The 24,004-nt window shown below is 39.1% G+C and overlaps 2 protein-coding genes across 7 annotated transcripts in view; both read left to right on the top strand.

Annotated features, from left to right (window-relative positions):
• gria3a (glutamate receptor, ionotropic, AMPA 3a) overlaps window positions 1-3,579 on the top strand; it is a gene marked incomplete at its 5' end in the record, with an annotated part of 39,342 nt that extends 35,763 nt beyond the window's left edge. The window contains 2 exons of the mRNA XM_081366744.1: window positions 624-871; window positions 2,168-3,579. Of these exons, the coding sequence (XP_081222870.1) occupies window positions 624-869 (246 nt within the window). The 3' untranslated portion in view covers window positions 870-871; window positions 2,168-3,579. The remainder of the gene's footprint in view (window positions 1-623; window positions 872-2,167) is intronic.
• A 7,793-nt stretch (window positions 3,580-11,372) lies between these two features.
• On the top strand, window positions 11,373-23,790 carry nlgn3b (neuroligin 3b; the record flags this gene model as incomplete). Of its 6 annotated transcripts, XM_081366602.1 has the most annotated exons (7): window positions 11,373-11,838; window positions 13,426-13,479; window positions 14,167-14,322; window positions 16,816-17,001; window positions 20,733-20,857; window positions 21,052-21,719; window positions 22,911-23,790. In XM_081366602.1, the coding sequence occupies 7 exons, from the start codon at window positions 11,373-11,375 to the stop codon at window positions 23,788-23,790; spliced, it is 2,535 nt and encodes an 844-aa protein (XP_081222728.1). The 6 variants fall into 6 exon arrangements, with proteins under 6 accessions (XP_081222728.1, XP_081222733.1, XP_081222732.1 ...); XM_081366607.1 differs by lacking the exon at window positions 13,426-13,479 and having other exon boundaries at window positions 11,430-11,835; XM_081366606.1 differs by lacking the exon at window positions 13,426-13,479 and having other exon boundaries at window positions 11,430-11,838.
• Between the last annotated feature and the right edge of the window lie 214 nt (window positions 23,791-24,004).

Genomic DNA, 24,004 nt, shown 5'->3' with positions numbered 1-24,004 from the left:
GTCCGGAGCACTTATGTAACGTTCGCATATTACGTGCTTTGTGAAAGTAAACTGCTCTGTGCTGATTTTAATACATTTTTGAATAAAGAGATTTAGTTGCTCCATGATGACCTTTCTCGCTTGTTGAGACAACTAACCGATGCCACTTCCACATGCGTCAAAGTAGCCAGAGCAACTTTTCTCTATTTACGGATATGACGAAACACGCATGGAATAGAGTGACGCAAGTACGCAATTTCGCGTTGAAAGCATTTCACTAGGTCTAAAATATAAACAGTTTTAACAGGCTTACCATAGTGAAAGACAAAAACAAGATTGATGGTGTATTGACTCATTTGAATTTTAACTACATAGTGCACCTTTAAATAATTTCCAGATTATTTGAGCATACACACAAAAATGATCCTCCTGCCGTCCAAAGTATGTAGAATTGGCGCAGAACCAATGAGTCGATTAGTCGTGCAACCCCTGAGATCGAAAGTGAGGATGCGCTGATGTGTGCGAATAAGTGCATGCTGGGTTGTGAAAGCTTGCATGCGTATGTTTAAAGTTCTTTATTAGTTATTATATTGGTGTGCATCCAAGTATACTACTTTTGTACTAACTGTGTCTCCCCCCCACAGGATAAGACCAGCGCGCTGAGTCTCAGTAACGTGGCCGGCGTGTTCTATATCCTGGTGGGGGGTCTGGGTCTGGCTATGACTGTGGCTCTGGTGGAGTTCTGCTATAAGTCGCACCAGGAGACCAAACGACTCAAACTTGCCAAAAATGCCCAGAACTTCAAACCAGCTCCTCCATCCACTGCACAGAGTTTCACCACATACAGAGAAGGCTATAACGTCTACGGAACAGAGAGCGTCAAAATATAATGGTTCGTCTAAGGATGTTTTATGTGTATGTTTTGAATGTTTGTTACTAGTGATACCATTTCTTAAAAAAGGTCTACTTCTGATGAGTGATGATATCAGAGTTGGTGTTAAATTCTGAGGTGAGTAAAGTTTTCCACTGTGTTAAAGCTGCTGTTAGCTATTTGTTTTTAGAATAGCAGTTGTTCTGAGGAAATCACACTCGTCTCTCCGTAAACATTAAAAAAAAAAAAAATCTGAGCGTGGCCCAGTCAGCAGAGTTGGAGCGTGTCATTTTGTAATGAGTTACACTACCGCTCAAAATTTTGGGGTTGGTCTTCAAGTCTTCTACTCTAAAGAAGTCAGCAAGACTATTCACACCAAGGCTGCATTTATCTTCTCAAAAATGCTGTAAATAATATTAAATCTTATTACAATAGCCGTTTTCTAATTTAATGTTTAAAATATAATATATTCCTGTGATGCAAAGCTGTAATTACTCCAGTCTTCAGTGTCACATCAGTCATTCTTTAGAAACCCTTCTAAAATGCTGATTTGGTGCTCAAGACTTTACATTATCAATATTGAAAACAGTGATACTTAATCTTTATTGAATAGAAAGTTCAAAAGAACAACATTTATTTGAAAGGGAAATCTTTTGTAACATAATAAATGTCTTTATTGTCACTTTGAATTATTTTAATCCATCCATTAATTCACTGGCCTTGAACTTTTGAACGATAATGTATGTAAAATAAATAGATACTTATATTAAAAAGGAACCATATATAAAATAAATAACTACAAAATAAATTGTGATTTATGTCATTTGAAATAGTGGCATTTTGCCAGTAAGAGAATTTGGCCAATCATAAAACCTCTGCCTCTCAACCTGTCACATAGGAGGTGCTCTCTAATTCAGTGCTTAAAGTGCGGTCACATTTACCATGGTTCAGGGAATTTTCAATAGGAATCTGTCCGATCAGGAATGTTGCACGGAAGCGAAATATTTCCCCACACATGTTTTGCATAATTTGGTCAAGCAAATTTGCTTGAATTGAAAGTGACTTCTCTGTGAGCTGTGCTTCATACAATATTGACAATAGACAATGGTGCTGATATTTCACTAATGTGACCTCACTTTTAGTCTGGTGGTACTTACAGCGGCTTTAAGTTGGTGCCATGAATCAGAGGCTCCGTCTCTTCAATCTTCCTGCATTTAGTTCAGTGCCTTTGGTGTCGGTGAACTGTGTTATTGTCAAAAGAACGTGTCTTCCTGCAAGTCTCAAATGGGTTGGGCTGCTGTCTTTTCTTATTCTCAGATTGGAAGCCTGTCCCTTGCTGATCATGTCGTATGCGGCATGGGATAGACTCTCCGTCTCTTTGAGGCGACTGTGATTTCCCTTTAGAAAGTGGACACGCACCCAACCAAAACCCATCTCACCGGAACATTTGTCTTCTCGCCTCTGACCACAACCTGAACCAATCACGCGACAGACTATCGGATGGACCAAACACCCGCCCACCCTCTCTCAGTGCCTTACTGAACCAGTGGCAAAACAACAAAACATGCAGGCCATCCCACCAAAGTCCTGGAGATGTCCTGCTGGGTGCTGGGTCTCAAACCATATTTAAAACGTATGCTTATTATGAGAGGGAAAGACGGTGAAGGAGGGAGGAAGAGATAGACACACACCATAGAGAAGTTTGAGCTCCTGATCAGTGATGACTGATGTGTTTAATGAGCGACAGTCAGCTTGTCTCCATGAAAACTCACACCAAAAGGGTTTCTGCAAACAAACATATTATGCAAACTGTAGTAAATGTTTTTGAAGGATTCTGCTCATTAATTTGTTTAAAAAATGTGTGCTGTGATTCTCTCCTCATCAACTTACGTTATGAATAATGTAAATAATAATTTCAGATACATTATGGCATCAGAGAACTAATGTCAATATTGTTTTCCTTTCACAATTTACAGTTTATTAAGATTTTTTATTTCATAGTGCATTTACTTTAGCGGGAGATTGAATTCATACTGTGTGAGTGTGTGAGAGAGAGAGTGAATACAGTATTTCCGTTTTCTGTTCTCAAAACCCAACAAGGGTGGAAGATGCTGAACTGTTATTGCCATATTACTTTATTCTTAAACATAGGAGATAAATAATGACAACACATTCATATAGCATCTGCAACAACAACAACATAAAAAAATCATATTCGTCACTATCATAGATAAGTTCTTCAAGTCAAGTTTAGGAAACAACAGCAAAATGTTTAATAGTTTGTATACTTTGATTTTAAAAATACTTTAATGAACTGTGATTGTCACAGAGGTATGATATCTGTTAAACCGATTTAAAAAAGAAAAGAAAACACATGGATCTTTGATTTTATAGATCCAGATAAAGCCACTCTGTTGAAATTCTTAGCATTTGTTTAGATGGTAAAATGCATATTTATTTTGAAGATTTTATATAAACTGACTTCTGTATGATTTCTAAGTGAACTTGCATGTACAGTAAGGATGAAAACTGCTTTCCCCTCAGTAAAGCCTCCCTTGACATGCCCCTCTTCCCATATCCTCCTCCATTCCTGGTTAAAAATAATAAAAGAATGAATAGAAAATAATGAAATGATCTAGATACATCCTGACGAAAACAATAGTCTGTCCCGCTGCATGACTGCATCCCACTTAAACATTTAATTTTGTAAATAAAGACAGATTTAAGACAAATTTCTACTGACTAATGTGTGATTTTTGCTTCAGAACCAATGAGTTTGTACTCTATGTAATATTATTTGGTCATTGATGCTTACATTCTCCAAGGAATTTCAGTTTGTCTTTCTTATGGTTGTCTGTACACATTAGGCTGATAGGAGAAAGTATAACACCTCATATTAATTTGATGTCATCTTTTATCAGGGCTGACAGCTTCCCACTGCTGACTGACATGTTCCACTAAACCACAAGAAGACCATAGGATCATGTCAGAAGCTTTGCATTCTAGATTACTGTAACATGAAGAGATGACCTTATTGATAATAACTCACTTACAAATAAGCCTCATCACTATTGCAATGCATGCCACCTGCTGAGCAAATAGGCGCCTGCTGCTGTGCATGCAAATGTAGTACATGTTGCACAGCAGCAGCTGGCAGTTATACAGGTTTGTGTAATAAGAGGTTCATGGAAAAGTGCTTTACTGAAACTGTTTTTAGAGCTTTATGACCATTGCACTTAAAAAAGGCTGGTGTGGCGTAGCGGCAAAAGTCCTGGGCTGATCATCAGAGGCGTTGTTGGTTCGATCCATTGAAACATCATCATTCAGGAGGACTGTATCTGTATGTGTGGATAAAAGCGTCAGCTAAATTTCGGCTTTTTTTTTTTTACCTTAGAGTAAATGTGTTTCTAAAAACACATGAAAACATGTAAACGTTAAAAATACACAATTATTCTGATATTATCGAAGGTTCTGTATTTATTCCCATTGCAGCAGCTCTGCAAACTGATCTTACGAGTTTTATTCAGATAATAAATGGTGATGCACCCGCCACACCCCACCAATGCCATTACGCTCTCATTTCCCCATGACTCAGTGGTGTTTGTTTTAATTTATAAGCTTTGTGTCTGGTTTGGATTAGACGACCTTTTGCTGCCTACATCAGCCTTATTTACTTATTTATTTATTTATTTAGTTTGTTTCGCTGCCGGTTTGTAAGATTGCTCGTGTCCCTTTGGTTGCCTGGCAACGCGCGTGGCAGTGGGCGCTTCTGACCTTGCGTCCGCGACCGCGCACAGCGCGCGCGCTTAAAATAGACCCGGGGAGATTGACGTTAATTGAAAATAAGAAAAACGCAAGAAGAGCCGAGCGCCGTTCATACGGCTCGACGGGGGAAAAGGGGGCATGTTGGATGGTGGGAACGATGAGATATGAGAATATTACAGTGCACACTCGGATGCGATACCGGCTGAGCGATTCGGCAGGTGAGCCCAAAATGTTCTTATTTATGGCTGATCTTATGCGCGCCGTCGGTTCTCAATATCAGCCAGCGGTGAAAACGTACGATCCCGAGTAATAAGAGCAATTTTCCGATGCTGGTGAATAAAAAAATATGGGTAGTTATGAAAAAGGCGTGAATTGGATTGTGTATGAGTGTATGTGGAACGCGTTTTGATTGAACAATGAACGGTCTAATGAATGCGCCGCATTGCTTGTGTTTGGGAAATGGCTACGATAAAAGGATGTGGGTTTTGTAAAGGAAATGTTTTCATTTTCTTTATTTCAATTGATTTGATATGATTTTAACGACATTTTCATTCTCATCTGCAGCATGAAAGCTTGCAATAGCAGGAGAGAGAGAGAGAGAGAGAGAGAGAGAGAGAGAGAGAGAGAGAGAGACGAATTGATAGAGAGAGGTAGGGAATTATCATTCTAATAACCTCAAAGCCGTGATTTTCTGCATCTGGGCTGTGGGGTCTCGTTAATCATAGTCATTAGATGGTCGTAAACAGTCGGCTTTGTAGTTCTACTCGCTGTCAGACTACATAAACTTATTCGCATCTGTTTGAAAACACCTCTGCCAGCACCGTTATTTAGCTGTTCTCCAGGCCTGTCTGCGCGAGGGACACTCGGGGGTCGAGTTGTTCTCCGCGTGCATGCTCAATACCCGCTGGTATATTAATCACGGGCGGCGCGTGACGCTGCGCGCGTGTGAATTAAAGCGCAGTTCGTCACCTGTTGGAAAGGTAACGGCAGCGCACGCGGGAGAGCCAGTCAGGAACCAGTGTCGCGACCGTCCGTGTGGATGAATCCAGGAAGCGAGGCCGGTACAGAGTCCAAGTTGTCATAGTGATTTTACCATCTGCTGGCTTGGTTTGCTTAAAGCTTTGCCAGCGCGCGCACGTGTGTGCGTGTGTGTCTAGGCGTTATGTTGTATGTTTACGTTACAAAACGCTGGCATTAGCCGATTCGAGGGAAGGGTCGTGACACCACAGCTCGTTTCACGAGCTACTTGTTATCAGATGTGCAGTGAACACTGAACCTCGCTAGAGTTTTCATAATGAATGCCCCCGCATAGTTTATTATCCGCGCGCCATCCCGCCACTGCACCGTTCAGTCGGAGCAACGGAGGAAGAGGAGGAGGAGGAGGCGGAGGAGGAGGAGGGGGAGGGACAAGACTATTGGTATTCATCCCTCGTATGGTAGTCTCTTTCACCGTCCCCGCCGTGAGTCCGGGGAACACACACATACTCCCCATTCCACATTCCTAATGAATGCAGAAAAGAAGCAGTTTACCCTATCATTAAACCTGAATAGGCAATAGCACCAGTTTCATGTAAACAGAGCTGAATTCGTCAGTTCAATGAAAGCAGACTTTATCATTTCATTTCTCGCACAGTTATGTGGGTTAAATATCAAGGACCCCAATTTTGAAACACTTCTACCCTATACAGCTGACCTGATTCAGGCGCGCGCCGTCCTCCCCTGTCCGCTCGCTATTGGAAAATGGGCACTGGAATAAACGGACTCCCAGTCTCTCGATGGGCCCCCACGATTCAGATTAACTGACCCACATTACAAGGGTGGAGGAACCCAGAGCTAAAAAATATTTACAGGAACGCGCGTAGGCTACGTTTGTTTATTATACTGATATTCTACAGGTAGCGAATCCCATCAGCACCATGGACAGCGACAGGGGTGAACAACAGTAAAAGATCCACAAAAGAGCCCGTGTGGTATACACTTAAGGGCTGGATGGCTTTAGTGGATGGCTTATTAAATTCAACATTTTAAAAGATGGAAATATTAGTTTAGGCTTATTTCTATAAGTCAGCAGAGGTTACAAAAAAAGAAAGAAATTTGAGGTAATCAGTTACATTATTTTAAGTTGATATTCTCGAAGATTAGGCTAAGTAAACACAACTTAAATTTTGATTTTGTATTGCACAAAAAAGTTAATTATAATTTAAATATTGACTAAGCTAACTCGCTCAGTTTGATTGACTAAACATCATGTTAACTGCTAGCTAGCGAGTGGTTATGAAACAAGCTTGGAGATCTTACATGTAATCACTTACACTAACACATCTCTCCCTAAATTAATCTTGTGCTACAACACATCAAATAACACTTAATTCCAACATGTATTCTACTTTTACAGTCTAATGCAATAATGGGATTTAAAAATCAGTTCTTCAGCTTAATATAATCAATTACTGAGTTCACATGACTTTTTTCTATTAAGTACAACGAACTTAGTAATATTTGATCTGTAATATTTGAGTGAATTTAACTAATTTCATTAAGTTAATTTCACTGTTCAGTTTTACAGGCATGATGGGAAATTCTCTTGCCATTGTGTAATTCATCAAGTTATAATTGATGGTTTTGATGCCTGAACTTGACCAGCGTATATTTCTGAAGGTCTAGTGTACCTTTAATCGAAATACTTTTCCGAGTTCAAGAGGTGCTGCATAATGGGAATGACCCAGTTAATTGCACACTGAATAATTGTAATTATTTGATCCTGTAGGTTGCTGTTTTAAGGCATAATAATGCTAGTGATGAGTCTGCACTGCAGTTGCTTTTGGTCAGGTTGAGATCAGTTTGTTTCTGTGTACATGGGATTTTTTTAATTTTGTGTTGTTTGCAGTTCTAAAGTTGAATTTACTGGAAAGGCAATTATATAAAATAGGTCATATAAGCACCTGCTCAACACACCAGTGTTTTACACCACTGTGAACGAAAGTCGTTTCACGCCTCTAGAGTGCCAGGCATGTAGAAATCAGGTATTTTAGGTTCTGTACTGGAAGTTGTTCATTATTTTGCATTGCTTATAGTGTTTTGCTCATATAATGTTCCTGAAATAGAAATTGTAAGCCGTTTTTTTTATAAATTTGGAATATCTTGATATTCACTTTTATTTCTGTAATGTCTATGAGATCAAAGCTCTGATACAGAATTTTTTGATAATTTACTTTTGTTTACATCTCTGGCTGTAAATGGTTGCAAATCAGTTTTTTACCCAGAAAGTGTGCATTTCTGTCAGAGCCTTAGGAAGGCTTACAGATTTGGTATTTGCATGATCTGTAAACAGTGCTTCTGGGGCAGTGAGTTATGAAATGGGGATTATTGAGCCTGATGTCACTTCTTTTTTTTTTAACTGCTTAAAGTGTAACTTTGCCGTTTTTCAACCCACTTTTTATAGTTACAATGTCAGTATTATATGTAAATTGACAATATTTAGTCGTTCTCTGTGTTACCTGGACCGAGAAATTCATGTTTATTTGTCTGCAAATGTTTTGGTGACTTTTGACAGCTCCAGGGCTTTCATGAAAACGGCAGTTTCTTTGTTTTCCCCCCTCCGTTTGGCCTTAAACACTGTATTCGTAGTCATCCAGCCTTTAGCCACTGCCAACAACGCACTGGATCCTTTACTGCAAACCGAAAGTAACCCACTCCCGCTAAACATTTACTCTTCGAATTCTTGCACCCGGGAACAATACAAGTCAACACCATTATTACTAAAAGTTTGCTAAGAAGTATTTCCTACTTAAGCAAGGCGGTATTTGACTCTGGTCAAGCGTATCCATAGCAGACTGGTGGGAGTGGCCTGATGGCATCGTGCCCAGTGCATTATGGGTGTTGAAGTTTTCCTACCTATTGTGCAAAAGGAAAGACAGCGGCCTTTTTTCTCTAGTCAGGTTGCACCGATTTCCTTTCTACTCCATAGGCAGCCACGTTTTAGGGTGGGAATCACAGGGTACCTCACGATACCGATAATATCACGAGACAGCAATTCTGCGATAATCAATATATTGCTAGACAATGATACATCACGATATCGTCTAACTATGAAAACAAAATGCCTGTGAAAATGTTAAGTGCGGGTTTTCCAGACTTTGGACTAAAGCGTGGCTGAGGCATCTATTATTTTACTCACGCTGCTGTCTGCCATCCCCTTTGTAAACCTCTTTTTCTTAGACTAGTTAACTTATGTTCACGTTTCCCTCATCCATGTGTTGAACCATGAAGTAGCGATGCTGGGAGCAGGGCTTAGAGCGCTTTATTTTATTAATTAAAATATCGATATTTGCCGCTACTCTATCAATTATTGTATCACATGAAGAAGGACAACAATATATTGCGGTATTGATATTTTGTCCCACCCCTACCTAGTATCAACAGAAAAGTCTTGGTAAACTGGACAAAAAAGTATTCAATGTTGAAACGTTGGTGCAATTTTAAAGGTTCCTTGTGACAGATTAAAGGTCAGTGCGTTAATGATTAATGACCCTGTGGCCATGTTTTACTTATCCCAGATAGTACGTCTCTTATCTCTTCTCATCAACTTCTAAATTAGTGGCCCATGAAAAAATGCTCATAAAATGCTCCATGTATCTTCATACATGATATAACACACCACTGTCCAATATAACATGTCTTCAGCCAGAAAATAGCTAATTTTCCTCAATATAGACAGCATTTGATTATTTATTTTTTAGTCAGTAGTTGTTGATATGTGTCTGGACAAGAAGTGAGCATGACACTCAACCAGACATGGCTGGATATGCATTTTAATTTTCTTGGTCAGTTATGTACATTTTTTGTTTTGTTTAGCATTGTTGTTACATATTGATTCTGTTGTCAGTGAATGTTTATAAGATCCTAGAAATTGAGCCGTCTTAACAACACAATGGTTCTTTGGTGCGTCAGTTTTACCCAGCCAGAATCGCAGTCATAGATCTTTGGCCAGGTTTTTAAAAGGAAGGATGTAGATGTGAACTCTTGTTTTGTGGTTAGTCCTCATCACCGCAGTGCAGGTAATGAATGCTGTGGGTTTTGGCCTATAGGCTCTACATGCTGCCATCCCACAGCGTCATGCACGCACATTGATTTCAGATAAAGCAGCTGCTCTGCGTGTTTGTGGCTGAAGCGTTGCATATCGATCCACTCGCACAACATGCATTCTGAACACAAGCCAAGCCCTGCACTTTGAGACTTTAGCTCCTCCCCTCAGAACATAAGAGATCCACCTGGCACCTGCCGTCCATGTCTGATCCCTCATGAGACTGAAGCTACAGCGCTGGAGCTGCGCAAGGGTCCAGGGTTAAAGAGTTTATAATTGCCCCTTTGTGCATGTGTAAATGTGATATGAACCAGAGATTGTGTGTGCATCTGCAATTGAGTGTTTCTGCTGGCTTTCTCTCTTTAAAGTACACCATTTGTATAACGTTCACTACATCTAAGGTTTTGGGGTCGATACGATTTTTTCAAAATGTTTTTGAAAGAAGTTAAATTTAAAATATGTAAAACATAAAAAACCACTAATATTTTAAAGTATCAATCAATCCAATTTAAAATAACTTTTCTATTTTAATATGTTTAAAGTGTAATTTATTCCTATAATGGCATGAGCTAAATTTTCAGCAGCATTACATTAGTCTTCAGTGTCACATGATCCTTCAGAAATCATTAATTATCAGAAGAATTATTATTTTATCTTAATATTTTTGATCAGTTTTTGACAGATTTTTTGTTGAATAGAATCTTCAAAAGAATATCATTTATTTGAAATACAAATCTTTTGTAACAATAATGTCAATGTAATGTGAATTGAACAAAAAAAAAAAACGTATTGGCTCCAAACTATTGAACTCAGTGTATTCTACAAAGTTCTGTCATGAAACTCTAGATGGCGCATGCTGATGTCTTTAACTCAATCCACTTGCAAACATATTGGCCCATTATCTATAGGCCACAGCTGATTGGTTCCTGCAGTATCAGTAGCCAATGTGCTTGCTGCTCAACCTTCAAATACTTGGTCAGCGTCTGCTGTAGCAGTTTACAGAAGCAGTTTGTCTTACTTGCTCACAGCAGCGTGTGTCGTGTATGAATTGGCAGTAGCATGTCTTGTACTTGCTCTGCAGCGGCAGCACTGTAGCAGATCTACTGTATTCCGCCAAGACCAAACACATTAACATTGTCACATTCATTACCATGCCACTCACTCCTAGAGCTGCCATGACAGAACTATTGTTTTTGCATTCCAAAGTTCATTTGAACTCTTTTTTACGCTTGAAAAGTGTTCTTTCTTTAAAATAAATGCCATATGGTTTGATATTTGGCTATCTAATGCAATGACATTCATGCATTTTAAGTTTGGCATTAAGTGTCCCTTTTTGAGGCCACTGTATTTTCTGAGGGATTATTAATATGGTTCATATTCTGAGCGGTGTGATGAGAGGTTCTGTCTCTTACATCCTGTTTGTGTGTATTTCAGGTTTGTGCTGAAAGGATTTGCGTGCTGGAAAAATGAACAGCTTCACCTGCTGAAATCATCAACCAATATGGAGCATTTGGTGGCGCACACCTGGCTGCGGAGATTCCCACTGGATCTTCCTGAGTGTGTGGCGTTTGTTATTGAGTGCTAGAGTGTGATTGTGTCAAAGCGGAGAGTGTCATTAAGCTACAGACAGAGATTTTTCAGTGTGAACGTGTGTGTGTGCTGTTAAGAGGGACCATGTGGCACACACAGTCAGCAACTTACCTGCCGCTTCCCCACCTGCTCTGCCGACCTCTGAACTTTGCTCTGTGTTGGCTGCTTGTGTGGTTGATGTGGTCAGTCTCCATGGCAACAGCACTGACCTACCAGCCCACAGTAAACACAGCACTTGGCAGACTAAGGGGGATGCGGGTTGCTGTGGCAACGGAGGGTCTGGGCCCTGTGGATCAGTATCTGGGTGTGCCGTACGCTTCCCCGCCTGTAGGAGAGAAGCGCTTCATGCCGCCCGATGCTCCATCGGCCTGGTCCGTTGTACGGAACGCCACCCGCTTTCCTCCTGTCTGCCCACAGAACATTCGCAATGCGGTGCCCGACATCATGATGCCCGTCTGGGCCACCTACAACCTTGACACGGTCGCGACGTACCTGCAGGAGCAGAGTGAGGACTGTCTGTACCTGAACATATACGTACCCACAAAAAGTGGTGAGTACCTACAAACGCAAAATGCACACACACATTCCTTATTTCATATACAGAACATTACTGGTTCTGGTTCTTGGTTTTTACATTTTATCTGATAATATTTTTATATTTTATTGTTATATCCCTTGAAGAGAATCAGTTTATTCAGATGGTTCATGTAACTGAACAGATCTTAAAAAATAAAAATAATCAGCCTTTTAAGTTCCTGTGCTGCATTTTAGATCTTATTTTTATTGCAGACTATTTATGTAAAAGCTGCATTTAAACAAACATAGGATGTATTCTATTTTTATTATTGTATTCAGTGTACATTTTTCTGTTTAAGTTTACGTTTTTTTGGGGTTTTTTTGCATGAAATAAAAATGATATATATACATGTATATATATATATATATATATATATATATATATATATATATATATATATATATATATATATATATATATATATATATATAATATACTGCCTGTTTTAATGTGTTTAGCTAATTTTTGTTTGTAACTTGTTACTAAAAATTACACCCTGTTCAAAAGTATGGGGTCGGTAACTAAAAAAAAATTGAAAGGCTCTAACGCTCATAAATGTTGCATTTATCTGATCAAAAATACAGTAAGATTAGTAATATTGTGAAATATTATTAAAATAATAATATTTTAAAATGTATTTTATTCCTGTGATAGCAAAGCTGAATTTTCAGCATCATTACTCCAGTGTTCAGTGTCACATGATGATCCTTAAGAAATCATTCTAATAGGCGGATTTGCTGCTCAAGAAACATTTCTTATAATTATCAATGTTGAAAACAGTTTTTGTGAAAACCGTGATATAGTTTTTGTGTGTGTGTTTGTTCTGAATTTTTTAAACAAATTTAAAAGCAGAGCAGCATTTATTTGAAATATTTAACTTAACTGTCTTAACTGTCTTAACTGTCACTTATGATCAATTGAATTCATCCTTACTAAATAAAAGTATTAATATCCTTTAAAAATATTTGATCGGTATAGCTTGACTGTGGTTTAACTACTGTAGATAAAGCCTTGTAAGCTACAGTTTCAAAGCTTCCCCAACACTGCGACGCATATAATGCACCGAGATAGAATTTTTATTGTAATCTTGGATGTCAAAAATGAAAAGAAAATATTCCACTTCAGCTCTGTTATGTTAGCTTAAAAGCACTACAATCCTCCACGGATCATCTTAGTTCCTGTCTTCCTCAGCCTTTCTAAGCTACATCAGAAGCTTCTCTGATATCCAGCTCAGTGCCTATGGCCAGAATCCACTCTGTGCTTTCCTTGCCGTCTTTAAGTCCACTGGAGTGAACGTTTAGAGCACTGTTTTGGCCTCATTTGGAGGAAATAGCAGATTTCTCCTGGTAAAACGTTGAAAGCTTTATTATTGCAGGGTTCGGGAAAGTGAACCCCTGTTTGGTTTCACACAGTAATTTAGAGAGGAGTCCACTGAGCTTTTATACATTCCCCACTTACACACGTACACAGAAACCGCAACACACACAAACACACGTTTCTCTGCGGTCTAGTTTCTATCTGCTCTTCCAATTTATCATCTCTTTCTCTCTCTCTCTCTAGGTACAAAGAGAACAGGCGACATGTCAGCTGACACAGAGCGTTCAGAGGATGATGGTATGTCCCGTTTTCATCATTCTTTCAGTTGAATCAATTTTTAATGTTTTTTCCTATTTATTTTTATCCCATCGTGCTTAATGCAGGAGAGAATAATCTGGATGATATTTACACAATGTTGCATCATTTTCAGGATGATTTTATAAGGTGGTCCAGTGTGTTTGGCCCGTGTTTTGCTGTGGCTTTGGGTGGTTATAGATATCATATTTTCGACCACTTCTACATGTGCAATTATTTTACACTGTTTCTATAGTATTTCAAATCCATAATCCGTATTACTACACTTTGCCACTTTCCCGTTATGACGTTTGAACAGTAATTCAAACCAATCATTTACAAATGCATCTAATGAATAGACATTATTCACTTGCCTACCGTTATTTGTGAACACTGCATTTGAAGTCAACACTTCACCATAAAATGACTATAATCATTATAATAAATGAAACTCAAAAAGAAATTGAGTAATTTAAAGGAAGTCTCTGAGGCAGATCTTGGCTGTTTACATTGTTATTTTAGTCACTTTAGTCACAAGATCTCTGTGGAAATTTTGAGCAGCTGTGAAAAACACTTCAGAACACAGAGAGCCTCATGTTTTTTTGTGCACACTTCTCTCTCTGTGTGTGTGTGTGTGTGTGTGTGTGTGTGTGTGTGTGTGTGTGTGTGTGTGTGTGTGTGTGTGTGCAGGTCTGAGGGATTCTCGAGATGACCCCCGTCCTGTGATGTTGTTTATACATGGTGGCTCGTACATGGAGGGCACGGGGAACATCATGGACGGTAGTGTGCTGGCCAGCTACGGCAATGTCATCGTCATAACCCTCAACTACAGGGTGGGAATATTAGGTATGTACCATATAGGAAAAGGATTTTAAGCTTTGAAATTTGGTAAAATCTGTATTTAATAAGTGGCCAAACTAATATTAATATTAATAACTAATAACGAATATTAACAAAAACATGTTCATGTTTTTTTAAGGCAAGATCCACATGCACAAGATAAAATTCCAAATTAAACATGTCAGCCATTAAAAAAGCATCCAAGTCTTTAGAAGACCTCAGTAATGTTTTATAAATGCTTTGGGGAGCAGATCTGTCCATTACAGCCTCATTCAGAGAGAGTGCTGTTAGTGTGCTTCTTTTCTAAAGAGCTCTGATTTTGTTAAATCTCAGCGAGAAAAGCATCAAAACAACGCACATTTCCTACTCAGATGTTATCAGACAGAATATTACCTACAATGAAAGAAAGAGAAGAGAGTTAGAGTGCAGAATGCTCCCATCTTTAGGAATGAAGAAGCTCTGAAGAATGCTCTGATAAGACAGCACAGCTGAACCCTATAAAACAGCAGTCATCTCTGAAAGCAAACTGGCATCATCGTCTTACATTTACCATCACGGATAACCTGTCGGCTGCAATAAAACCTCTGAATGAAAGAAATGTACTCAAAAGAGTACTCAGTCACTATCTCAAAGACTGTCTTTAAAGGGATAGTTCACCCAAAAATGAAAATTCTGTCAGTAATTACTCACCCTCATGTTGTTCCGACCTTCGTTCATCTTCGGAACACAAATTAAGATATTTTTGATTAAATCTGAAAGCTGGATCACTCCTCCATAGGCTTCTAAGGCATTATAACTTGCTGGCCCAGAAAATGTATTAAAGACATCGTTAATATAGTCCAAGTGACTACAGTATTATACGTCACACGTAGGCTCACTATTGGCCGACGCTGGTCGTGTGTGATGTGTGTGACGTGCAACACAGAAGCGCTGCACAATTATACTACGTGAACTAACTCGAGGCCCAGAGAGAAGCAAATGAATAGTGGAATAAAGTCGTTATTTTTGTTGTTTTTTGCGCACAAAAAGTATTCTCGTTGCTTTGTAAACTTAATATTGAGCCACTGTAGTCACTTGGACTATATTAACGATGTCTTTAATACATTTTCTGGGCCAGCAAGTTACAATGCCTTAGAAGCCTATGGAGAAGTGATCCAGCTCTCAGATTTAATCAAAAATATCTTAATTTGTGTTCCGAAGATGAACGAAGGTCTTACGGGGTTGGAACAACATGAGGGTGAGTAATTACTGACAGAATTTTCATTTTTGGGTGAACTAACCCTTTAATAGGCAGAGATCATGTATCCAAATCCAGACTTTACAACAGTTACAGTACAACAGATAGTGACCAGTTAGATAAACTTATCAAAGCTCTTTTGTACATCTTGGACAAAGATGTCCTAAATATCACTGGTAAGGCTGTATGCAGCTCCTAAAGAACACAACCAATCTTAGCTGCTTAGCATGACCCAGTTAGCCCCTGCTAGTAGATGTCATAACTACACAACCTGATTGTTTTTAAAGCAAAGTATAGCTAGAGTAAAGCTGAACAACTGCCAATGAATGAATGAGAATCTTATGGATGGCTTTCTTTATGTCCGGTACACATAGTACAATTTTAGGCTGCCCCAGACAAAAGATGACCAATCGTGGCGATTTATGTGGTCGTGGCTCCTAAACGGTGGTCCTACGTCATACAGTGAGAGAGGATCAAAGGTGTCTGTTGTCGCGGTCTTGCGACTAATGATAGCCTGCGATAATTTTATGACAGTGTCCAAAATTTAACATGATCATCTCACAGTGAGTGTGTTTGCTACTAAGACCCACATCTACTGCCTAGCCCAAAGAATTCAACATGAAATGGCGTATTGATCAACGCGACAAACTACTTACCTCAAGCTCCATTTGCAAAATTGGCAAGTTGGCCTCTTTTCCCTAGCCATGACCGTCCATATTCTCCTCTTTCGCTTCCTCCTTTTTTTTAGCGCACATAAAAACCACAATTGCCAAAGCGCGGTTCATCTTGCTCTATTTGTTTACCAATAGGTCATGCTGATGACCTTTTATTCTTCCATACTAACTTGCGTCATTGCCTATGATTCAATAGGTGTCATCATCGTACAGTCTACGTTCATGTCGTACCCAAGTTTATCAGATCCATGTCGTACAGTGTGATCTTATACGATTGCTGAAATCGCACAGTCGGTAGCAGGCATTTGATATAGACCTCCTTGGTGGAGACCTGCAGGTTTTTTCATAACGTTTCTGGCCATTTCCAGGTTGTGCAGCAATATTCAGGGTTTAAGGATTTATTTTATGCATGATTACAAAAAATTATACCCATAATCTCAGTGAGACATCTGTTTCTGTTTCTCTAAGCTTCAGTAAATTCGTCCTGTTTTCAGCTGCCAAAAAACACAAAAATAAAAGAAAAAGATTTCACTCTCAGGAGTATTATTTTTCAAATCTTTCTGTCCTCTCTCTTTATTTCTGTACCAGGGTTTTTAAGCACGGGTGACCAGGCCGCTAAAGGGAATTATGGTCTCTTGGATCAGATTCAGGCTCTCCGCTGGATCAATAAGAATATTGGATATTTCGGTGGTGATCCAGGCCGCGTGACCGTATTTGGCTCAGGAATCGGAGCATCCTGTGTCAGTTTGCTCACTCTTTCACACCATTCTGAAGGTCAGAGATCAGACACCTCAAATAATATGAATGTTTAATGCAACATATAAATGGTAACACTTTGGTTTAGGGTCCAATTCTCACTATTAACTAGTTGCTTATTAGCATGCATATTACTACGATATTAGAACTTATAAAGCACATATTAATTCCTTATTCTGCATGACCATATTCTACATCCCTTAATCCTACCCAACACCTAAACTTAACAACTACCTTACTAACCATTAATATGCAGTAATTAGGAGTTTATTGAGGCAAAAGTCGTAGCTTATAGTTAGTTATTTGTGAGAATTGGATCCTAAACTAAAGTGTGACCATATAAACATATAATGTCACTCACAGATGCTATGAAATTCTCCTCGCTACTGTTCCAAATGTTTATATATTCAGATCAACATCATTCATGAACATACGTTGAAACAGAGGAACCTGACAGTGAGTACGCTTTGATAAAAACAATATCAAAATATTATTAAATTACATTTAAAAATCAATTAATTGTTTGGAAAACAGAGATAATGGACAAAAATATGTCCTTTTAAAATCTCCTCATTGGATTCCTGGTAATAAAGTCATTTTCTATAATTATGCTTATTTAATGATACCCTCTGTAAGGCCTTATGGTAATCAGTTACCTAGTACATAGTGTATTTCTGCAGTCCGTAACTGCTGAGACAGCTGCCTCTGCAACCATGACCACTGTCACATTCGAGTTTCCGTTACCACGGTAATCTCTGCTGTAACCATGGTAACTTGTCTCCTGCCTCATCAGCCTTATCCCTCTGTTGTGGGCCTCAAGTGTGTGTAGGTGTGTCTGTCACTGCAAGGCGTGTGTGCGAAGAGTGTTTTACAGAGATCAGAGTCAATCGCACACACCTGCAGGGATATTGATCCTACATCATCGTTTTGCTTCAGTGTACAGTACTGATAACTCCTCTTCCTTTTCATCTCTTTCGCTCACTGTTTTGTATTCTCCCTCCCTCTTTTTGTCAGTTTTGATCCCCCTATTTCATAGCCTAATGATAGTTTACATATGAATTTGCTGATACATATAGTTTAGCAAACCCTGATTTTGTACATACTGTATAATTTGGCTACACTTTATTTTAAGGTGTCATTGTTACAGTGTAATTATATATTTATGTACTAAGTAATAATAATTAACTACATGTACTTACTATGGTTAGGCGTTAGGATGAGAGGTTGGTTGAGGGCTAATTGCATGTAATTATGAATAATTTATTCATAAAATAGCACAATAACTGTTATTACTATGGCAAGTACATGTAACATATAAGGACACTGTAAAATAAAGTGTTACCTAGCTCTTTTCTCACTGAATGCATTTACAGCCAGAATAAAACCCAGCTGCACTTCTAGCTGGTTGTGTATTTTAGGACACCTCCACCAAAACTGGTATCTGTTTCCTAGAAATCCTGCTTTCTTACGGAAAACCACATCTCTGTTTTTGTCCAAAAAACTGTCACTAACAATTTTTGCAGTTACTGCTCCAGAAGTAAGTGTCCTTTTTTTTTGTGGGGACCGCAGAACAGGTCATCCCCGCTGAGCAGACATTATTTTTCAGTGTGTATAGAGTGAGGTCAGGGGTGGCAGACTGCACCGCTACTGTTGCTATATCATTTATGGAGATGTTCAAAATGATTGGACTTAAGCTACATCCCGTTCTCTCTACCCTCCATACATTTAACTGTGGTTTCTACGGTTTTGTTGCTTCTCTGAAATACACTGATACTAAGTCATTAAGACTTAAGCTCTCTTTAAATTATTCTGACTGTTCCAGACCGAGTGAAATATGCAGTATGACTTCAAACAATCAAAAATCAATTTTACTGTTCACTAGAAAGTCTCTGCTACAGAAGAGGATAAAGGATAAAAAGGATTAAATCTGCATGTAGATTCCGTTTCATTTTGTATGCCAGAGCGTTGGATTGAGTCAAATAATATTTTCTACATGACAGCGATAGAGGAAATTTCAGGAAAAAAAAACTCTTCTTCTTTTTATTTATTTATTTCATTTTTGGTTTATTATCTGATGTGAGCATTTTGTGACACTTATTCATTCATCCACTCTATCAAACAAGAGTCTAATTTATTTGATATTTTTTTATACTCCCGTACTATGCTTGCTAACATAAGTTGCAGTACCATCTAAAACAGGGTTTTTTAAACTAGGATACCAAAGATTAGATATTATAATGTTTTTTTTGTTTTTTTGTTTTGTTTTTTAACACAGTTTAAGGTTTATGCACATGAAATTATTCTAATAGTGAGTAGAAAAAGATATTCTGTCTTACTTAATACTGGTAAATATTTCCACATAATATTTAAATTAGCTTTGATTTTACTGTGACACAATAAAGGTTTTAAAAACAATAATAAAAAAAACTATATAATAAATATATTATTTATAATAATATAAAATATATTAAAATGATTTCTTTTTAAGAACAGCATGTTATCACATCTAATTTTTTGAATGCAGTACAAATGGGTCTTTATACTCTACATCATATTTATAGTCATTTGCTAAATGAAAATGAAAACCCCTGATCTAAGACTTTTTTATTCTGCTTGATACGTTATTAAGTGTACAATACCAGGGTTTATTCCTTGTGTGTGCAAGCAGACTTGGCAATATAGCTCTTTCTGATTCTGATAATAGCTGACTTGAGCTTCAATCCCCAAAATTCAGGAAAATTCAGCTCCCATCTGGTGGGTGATTGGCATGTTTTACACCAAGCAGAGCATCCCAGTAGGATGTAGCTGTTGAAGTAGTTTCTCTTCACTGTTTCCTTGTAGAGTCATTTGCATGAGTCAGAAATGCATGTGCTAATTATGGAAGGCTTGTCTTGGTTGAAATGATGTGGTAGAATTGATTAGAACAGAAATGTTTTAGTCACATGATCAAGGTTGGTGAAACTTGTTTACACGACTTTCGCACAGTGCAACCATAGAGTCAAGGCACAAGCTCATCCCAGCAACAGTCCTGCTGGAGGAATCAGGGGTTAAAAGTGTTTTGCTGAAGGCCACAATAGTGATGACTCATGGCTCGTGCTTTGCAGTGAACATCTGATGATATTTGACTGTCATGATATTGTATTCTAGGCCTATCAAGTTTGGGATTAGTGTCTCTATAGACATGTTAGCTGTCCAATATCTGTAATCGCTGTCTCAGAGGAGATAGTTGAATGTGAAATATTAAATGATAAAAAAAAGCCCACCCCCGACCAGATGGGAGTTAGCCAACTAATATTATATAATCTAACTGATTACAAAACTGTGAGTGCAGTTGAATATGAAGCATCAAACTTAAGAAACAGACAGAATGTTGGAAAAAATGGCACCATAAAAGCAAAAATGACCCTGAAGATCAACTGCCCCTTAATAAAAAAGTTCATTTCTAGCAATGGACCAAACAGATTATTTGGCACATGTAAGAAGAAATAACCTGCCCAGCATGTACTGATACTGTATAAAAGCATCTCATTTAATAATTGAGAGTGGATAAAAAAAAAATATAGTAATGTGGTTGAAGGATGTGAGGATACACAGAGTAAGCCCAGTATGTGGATGGACCCCGTCTTTCATGACAGATGAAAGATACTGCAACACTGCCCTTTGAGGATACTAATATAATTACTGATCTGGAATATTGGCATGGCATTTACGGTTTTATTTTCTTCTGACATTCCCTGTTCTCTCTCCAGGTTTGTTCCACAGAGCAATCATTCAGAGCGGCTCAGCGCTGTCCAGTTGGTCAGTGAACTATCAGCCTGTGAAATACACACGTCTCCTCGCAGAGCGTGTCGGCTGTAATGTCCTTGACACACAAGTAAGATGATTGTTTTAATTTGATTGCTGATTGATGATTGTTGAGTAATTAAGGAGGGGGTGACAATGCAGTTGTGAAATTTGATTGGTTGCCAGTGTAATCATTTATTTTTAACTTCTACATTTTAATGACTAGCAATTTTTAGCAGTTGTGTAGGTGAGGAGGCAGATATAATGGTTGTGTTTTTTACGCAGGACCTGGTCCTCTGCATGCAGAAGCGTAGCTACAAGGAACTGGTGGAGCAGGAAATTCAGCCAGCGCGCTTCCATGTGGCCTTCGGCCCGGTCATTGATGGTGACCTCATCCCGGATGACCCTGAAGTGCTCATGGAGCAGGGGGAGTTCCTTAACTATGACATCATGTTGGGCGTCAACCAGGGCGAGGGCTTCCGCTTCGTAGAGGGTGTGGTGGAACCAGAAGAGGGCGGAGTTTCTGGCTCGGATTTTGACTTCACAGTATCTGATTTTGTGGACGGTCTCTACGGTTATCCAGAAGGGAAGGACACTCTCAGAGAGACCATAAAGTTTATGTACACTGACTGGGCCGATCGAGACAATCCCGAGACCCGCCGCAAAACCCTCGTGGCCATGTTTACGGATCACCAGTGGGTGGAGCCAGCTGTGGTGACGGCCGACCTGCATGCACGTTACGGTTCTCCGACCTTCTTCTATGCATTCTACCATCACTGCCAGAGCCCTATGAAGCCTCCATGGGCGGACTCGGCACACGGTGATGAGCTCCCCTATGTGTTCGGCATTCCGCTTATTGGTCCCACTGAACTCTTTCCCTGCAACTTCTCCCGAAATGATATCATGCTGAGTGCCGTCGTTATGACCTACTGGACCAACTTTGCAAAGACCGGGTAAAACAGAACACTCTCTAAAATAGCACAAACAACCAATCAAAGAAATATGCACAATTAAGCAACACAAAGTGAAATATTATCATTGACAATACAACAACAACAAAGAGAGTCAAAGATTTTTTTTTTTTTTTTTTGCAAATACATGCCACTCTGTAATCAATTATGCAATCATAAAAAAAAAAAAAAAAAAAATTGTTCACAGTCCAGTGCGTGAAAACATGCAGTGAAAAGGCATTATATAATAGTATTTACACCATAGCACATTGCCACAATACAACAGGCCCCCATCTTCCATCTTTCCCAGCCACCAGGGAATGGTAAAACAAGTGTGACTGGTAAACATGTAAACAGTCCCTGTGACCTTGAAGTAGGTCACAGGGAGCATAGCTAGAAACTGTGGGAGGAGCAATGCTATAAGTAAATTACAATGTAAAACAGGGCATCAGCATTTAAATCGATGAAACAGTGCCTTCTGGTGGAAAGAAAGTGGCATTAAAACAGTGCACCTGTAGATACATACTGTACACATACATCAGCTCACAACAGGGATAGTTTCATATGTTGTTATTCACAATTTGTTTGTGTTGATAAATCTTGTATATGTTTGATCTGTGTTTCAAATAATAGCCTACATGTACATATTTATTCACTAAATACTGTTCAAAAGTTTGGGGTCAGTAAGATATTTTGAGTCTTGTCACCAGTGAAAACAGTAATATTGTGAAATATTATTACAGTTTTAAATAACTTTATATTTTAATATATTTTAAAATAATTGATTCCTGCGAAGGCAAAGCTGAATTTTCAACATCATTACTTCAGTCATGTGTCACATGATCCTTCAAAAATCATTCTAATATGCTGATTTGCAGCTCAAGAAATATTTCTTATTATCAATGTTAAAAACAGTAGTGCTGCTTAATATTTTTGTAGAAATCTTTTGTAAAATTATGTCTGTCACTTTTGCTCTATTTAATGCACCATTTGTTCTAAGTTTGCTGTTACAGTTTGATATAAATTTTCAGAAATGATTGAATATTACTGAATATGGCATGATAAAATATAAATTAATTTTAAAATGTACTAAAACAATTAAAACAATTCAGGATTAAATTTTATAATATTTATATAGTTTATATAGTTCAGATGTAATTAATTAACTGTATTTTTGTGTATCTGTTTGTTTAGGGATCCAAACAAGCCAGTTCCTCAGGACACGAAGTTCATCCACACGAAGGCAAACCGTTTTGAAGAAGTGACATGGGCCAAGTACGGTCCTCACGACCAGCTGTATCTGCATATTGGGCTGAAGCCTCGTGTTCGGGATCATTATCGAGCTACCAAAGTGGCCTTCTGGAAGCACCTGGTACCTCACCTGTACAACCTGCATGACATGTTCCACTACACGTCCACCACCACGCGGGTTCCACCTCTTCTGACCACACACAGCTCTCACAGTGCTACGCCGCGGCCAGGCAACAAGGCTCGTACCCCTGGTAAACAGCCCCCCCAGTCCACAGCACGCAGTGGACCGCTGGTCATTGCCAATCCGCGCGATTACTCCACGGAGCTGAGTGTCACGATCGCTGTGGGAGCGTCGCTCCTCTTCCTCAACGTCCTGGCCTTTGCTGCGCTCTACTACCGCAAGGACAAACGCAGTCGGCAGGACACGCCCCCTCAGTCCGCACCTCAGCGCCAGACCCCGCCCAATGACCTCAGCTACACACCCACCTCCATCTCTGGGGGTAACCCAGAGGAGGGGTCACTGTGCGACCCCCTACGTTTGACCCCGGCGTCATCTCCACGGGATTACGCCCTCACACTCCGCCGCTCACCGGATGACATTCCACTCATGACGCCCAGTTCTGTCGCCATGACTCCAAATAGCGGCACTATGACACCCAACACAGTTAGCTTGACACCCAATAGTGTTACCATGACGCCCAACACCATTACCATGTCACCTAATTCTTTGATGGGGTATCCCAGCATGCACCCTTACAACACCTTCACACATGGATACAACTCCACCAGCCTGCCCCACCCACACTCAACAACACGTGTATAACATGCAACAGAAACTCCACACGGCAACACACAGCACTCACATCTCAACAAATCCTTACAACACAATCATAACGACTGATTACTGTAAAACCAGATCAATCCGGTGCAAACTGTTTAGCAGTATTCAAAAGTACAATAGCAGGTGAAACTAATAATAACATGAGCACAATCACCTCTGATTTAGGGCACTAATGAAACAGAAACATCAGAAACAA

Source organism: Scardinius erythrophthalmus (assembly GCF_964197995.2).
Source record: "Scardinius erythrophthalmus genome assembly, chromosome: 5".
In the NCBI taxonomy this organism is placed as follows: domain Eukaryota; kingdom Metazoa; phylum Chordata; class Actinopteri; order Cypriniformes; family Leuciscidae; genus Scardinius; species Scardinius erythrophthalmus.
Note: the sequence above shows the minus strand (reverse complement) of the source record. Positions and strands in the feature narration are given on the sequence as shown.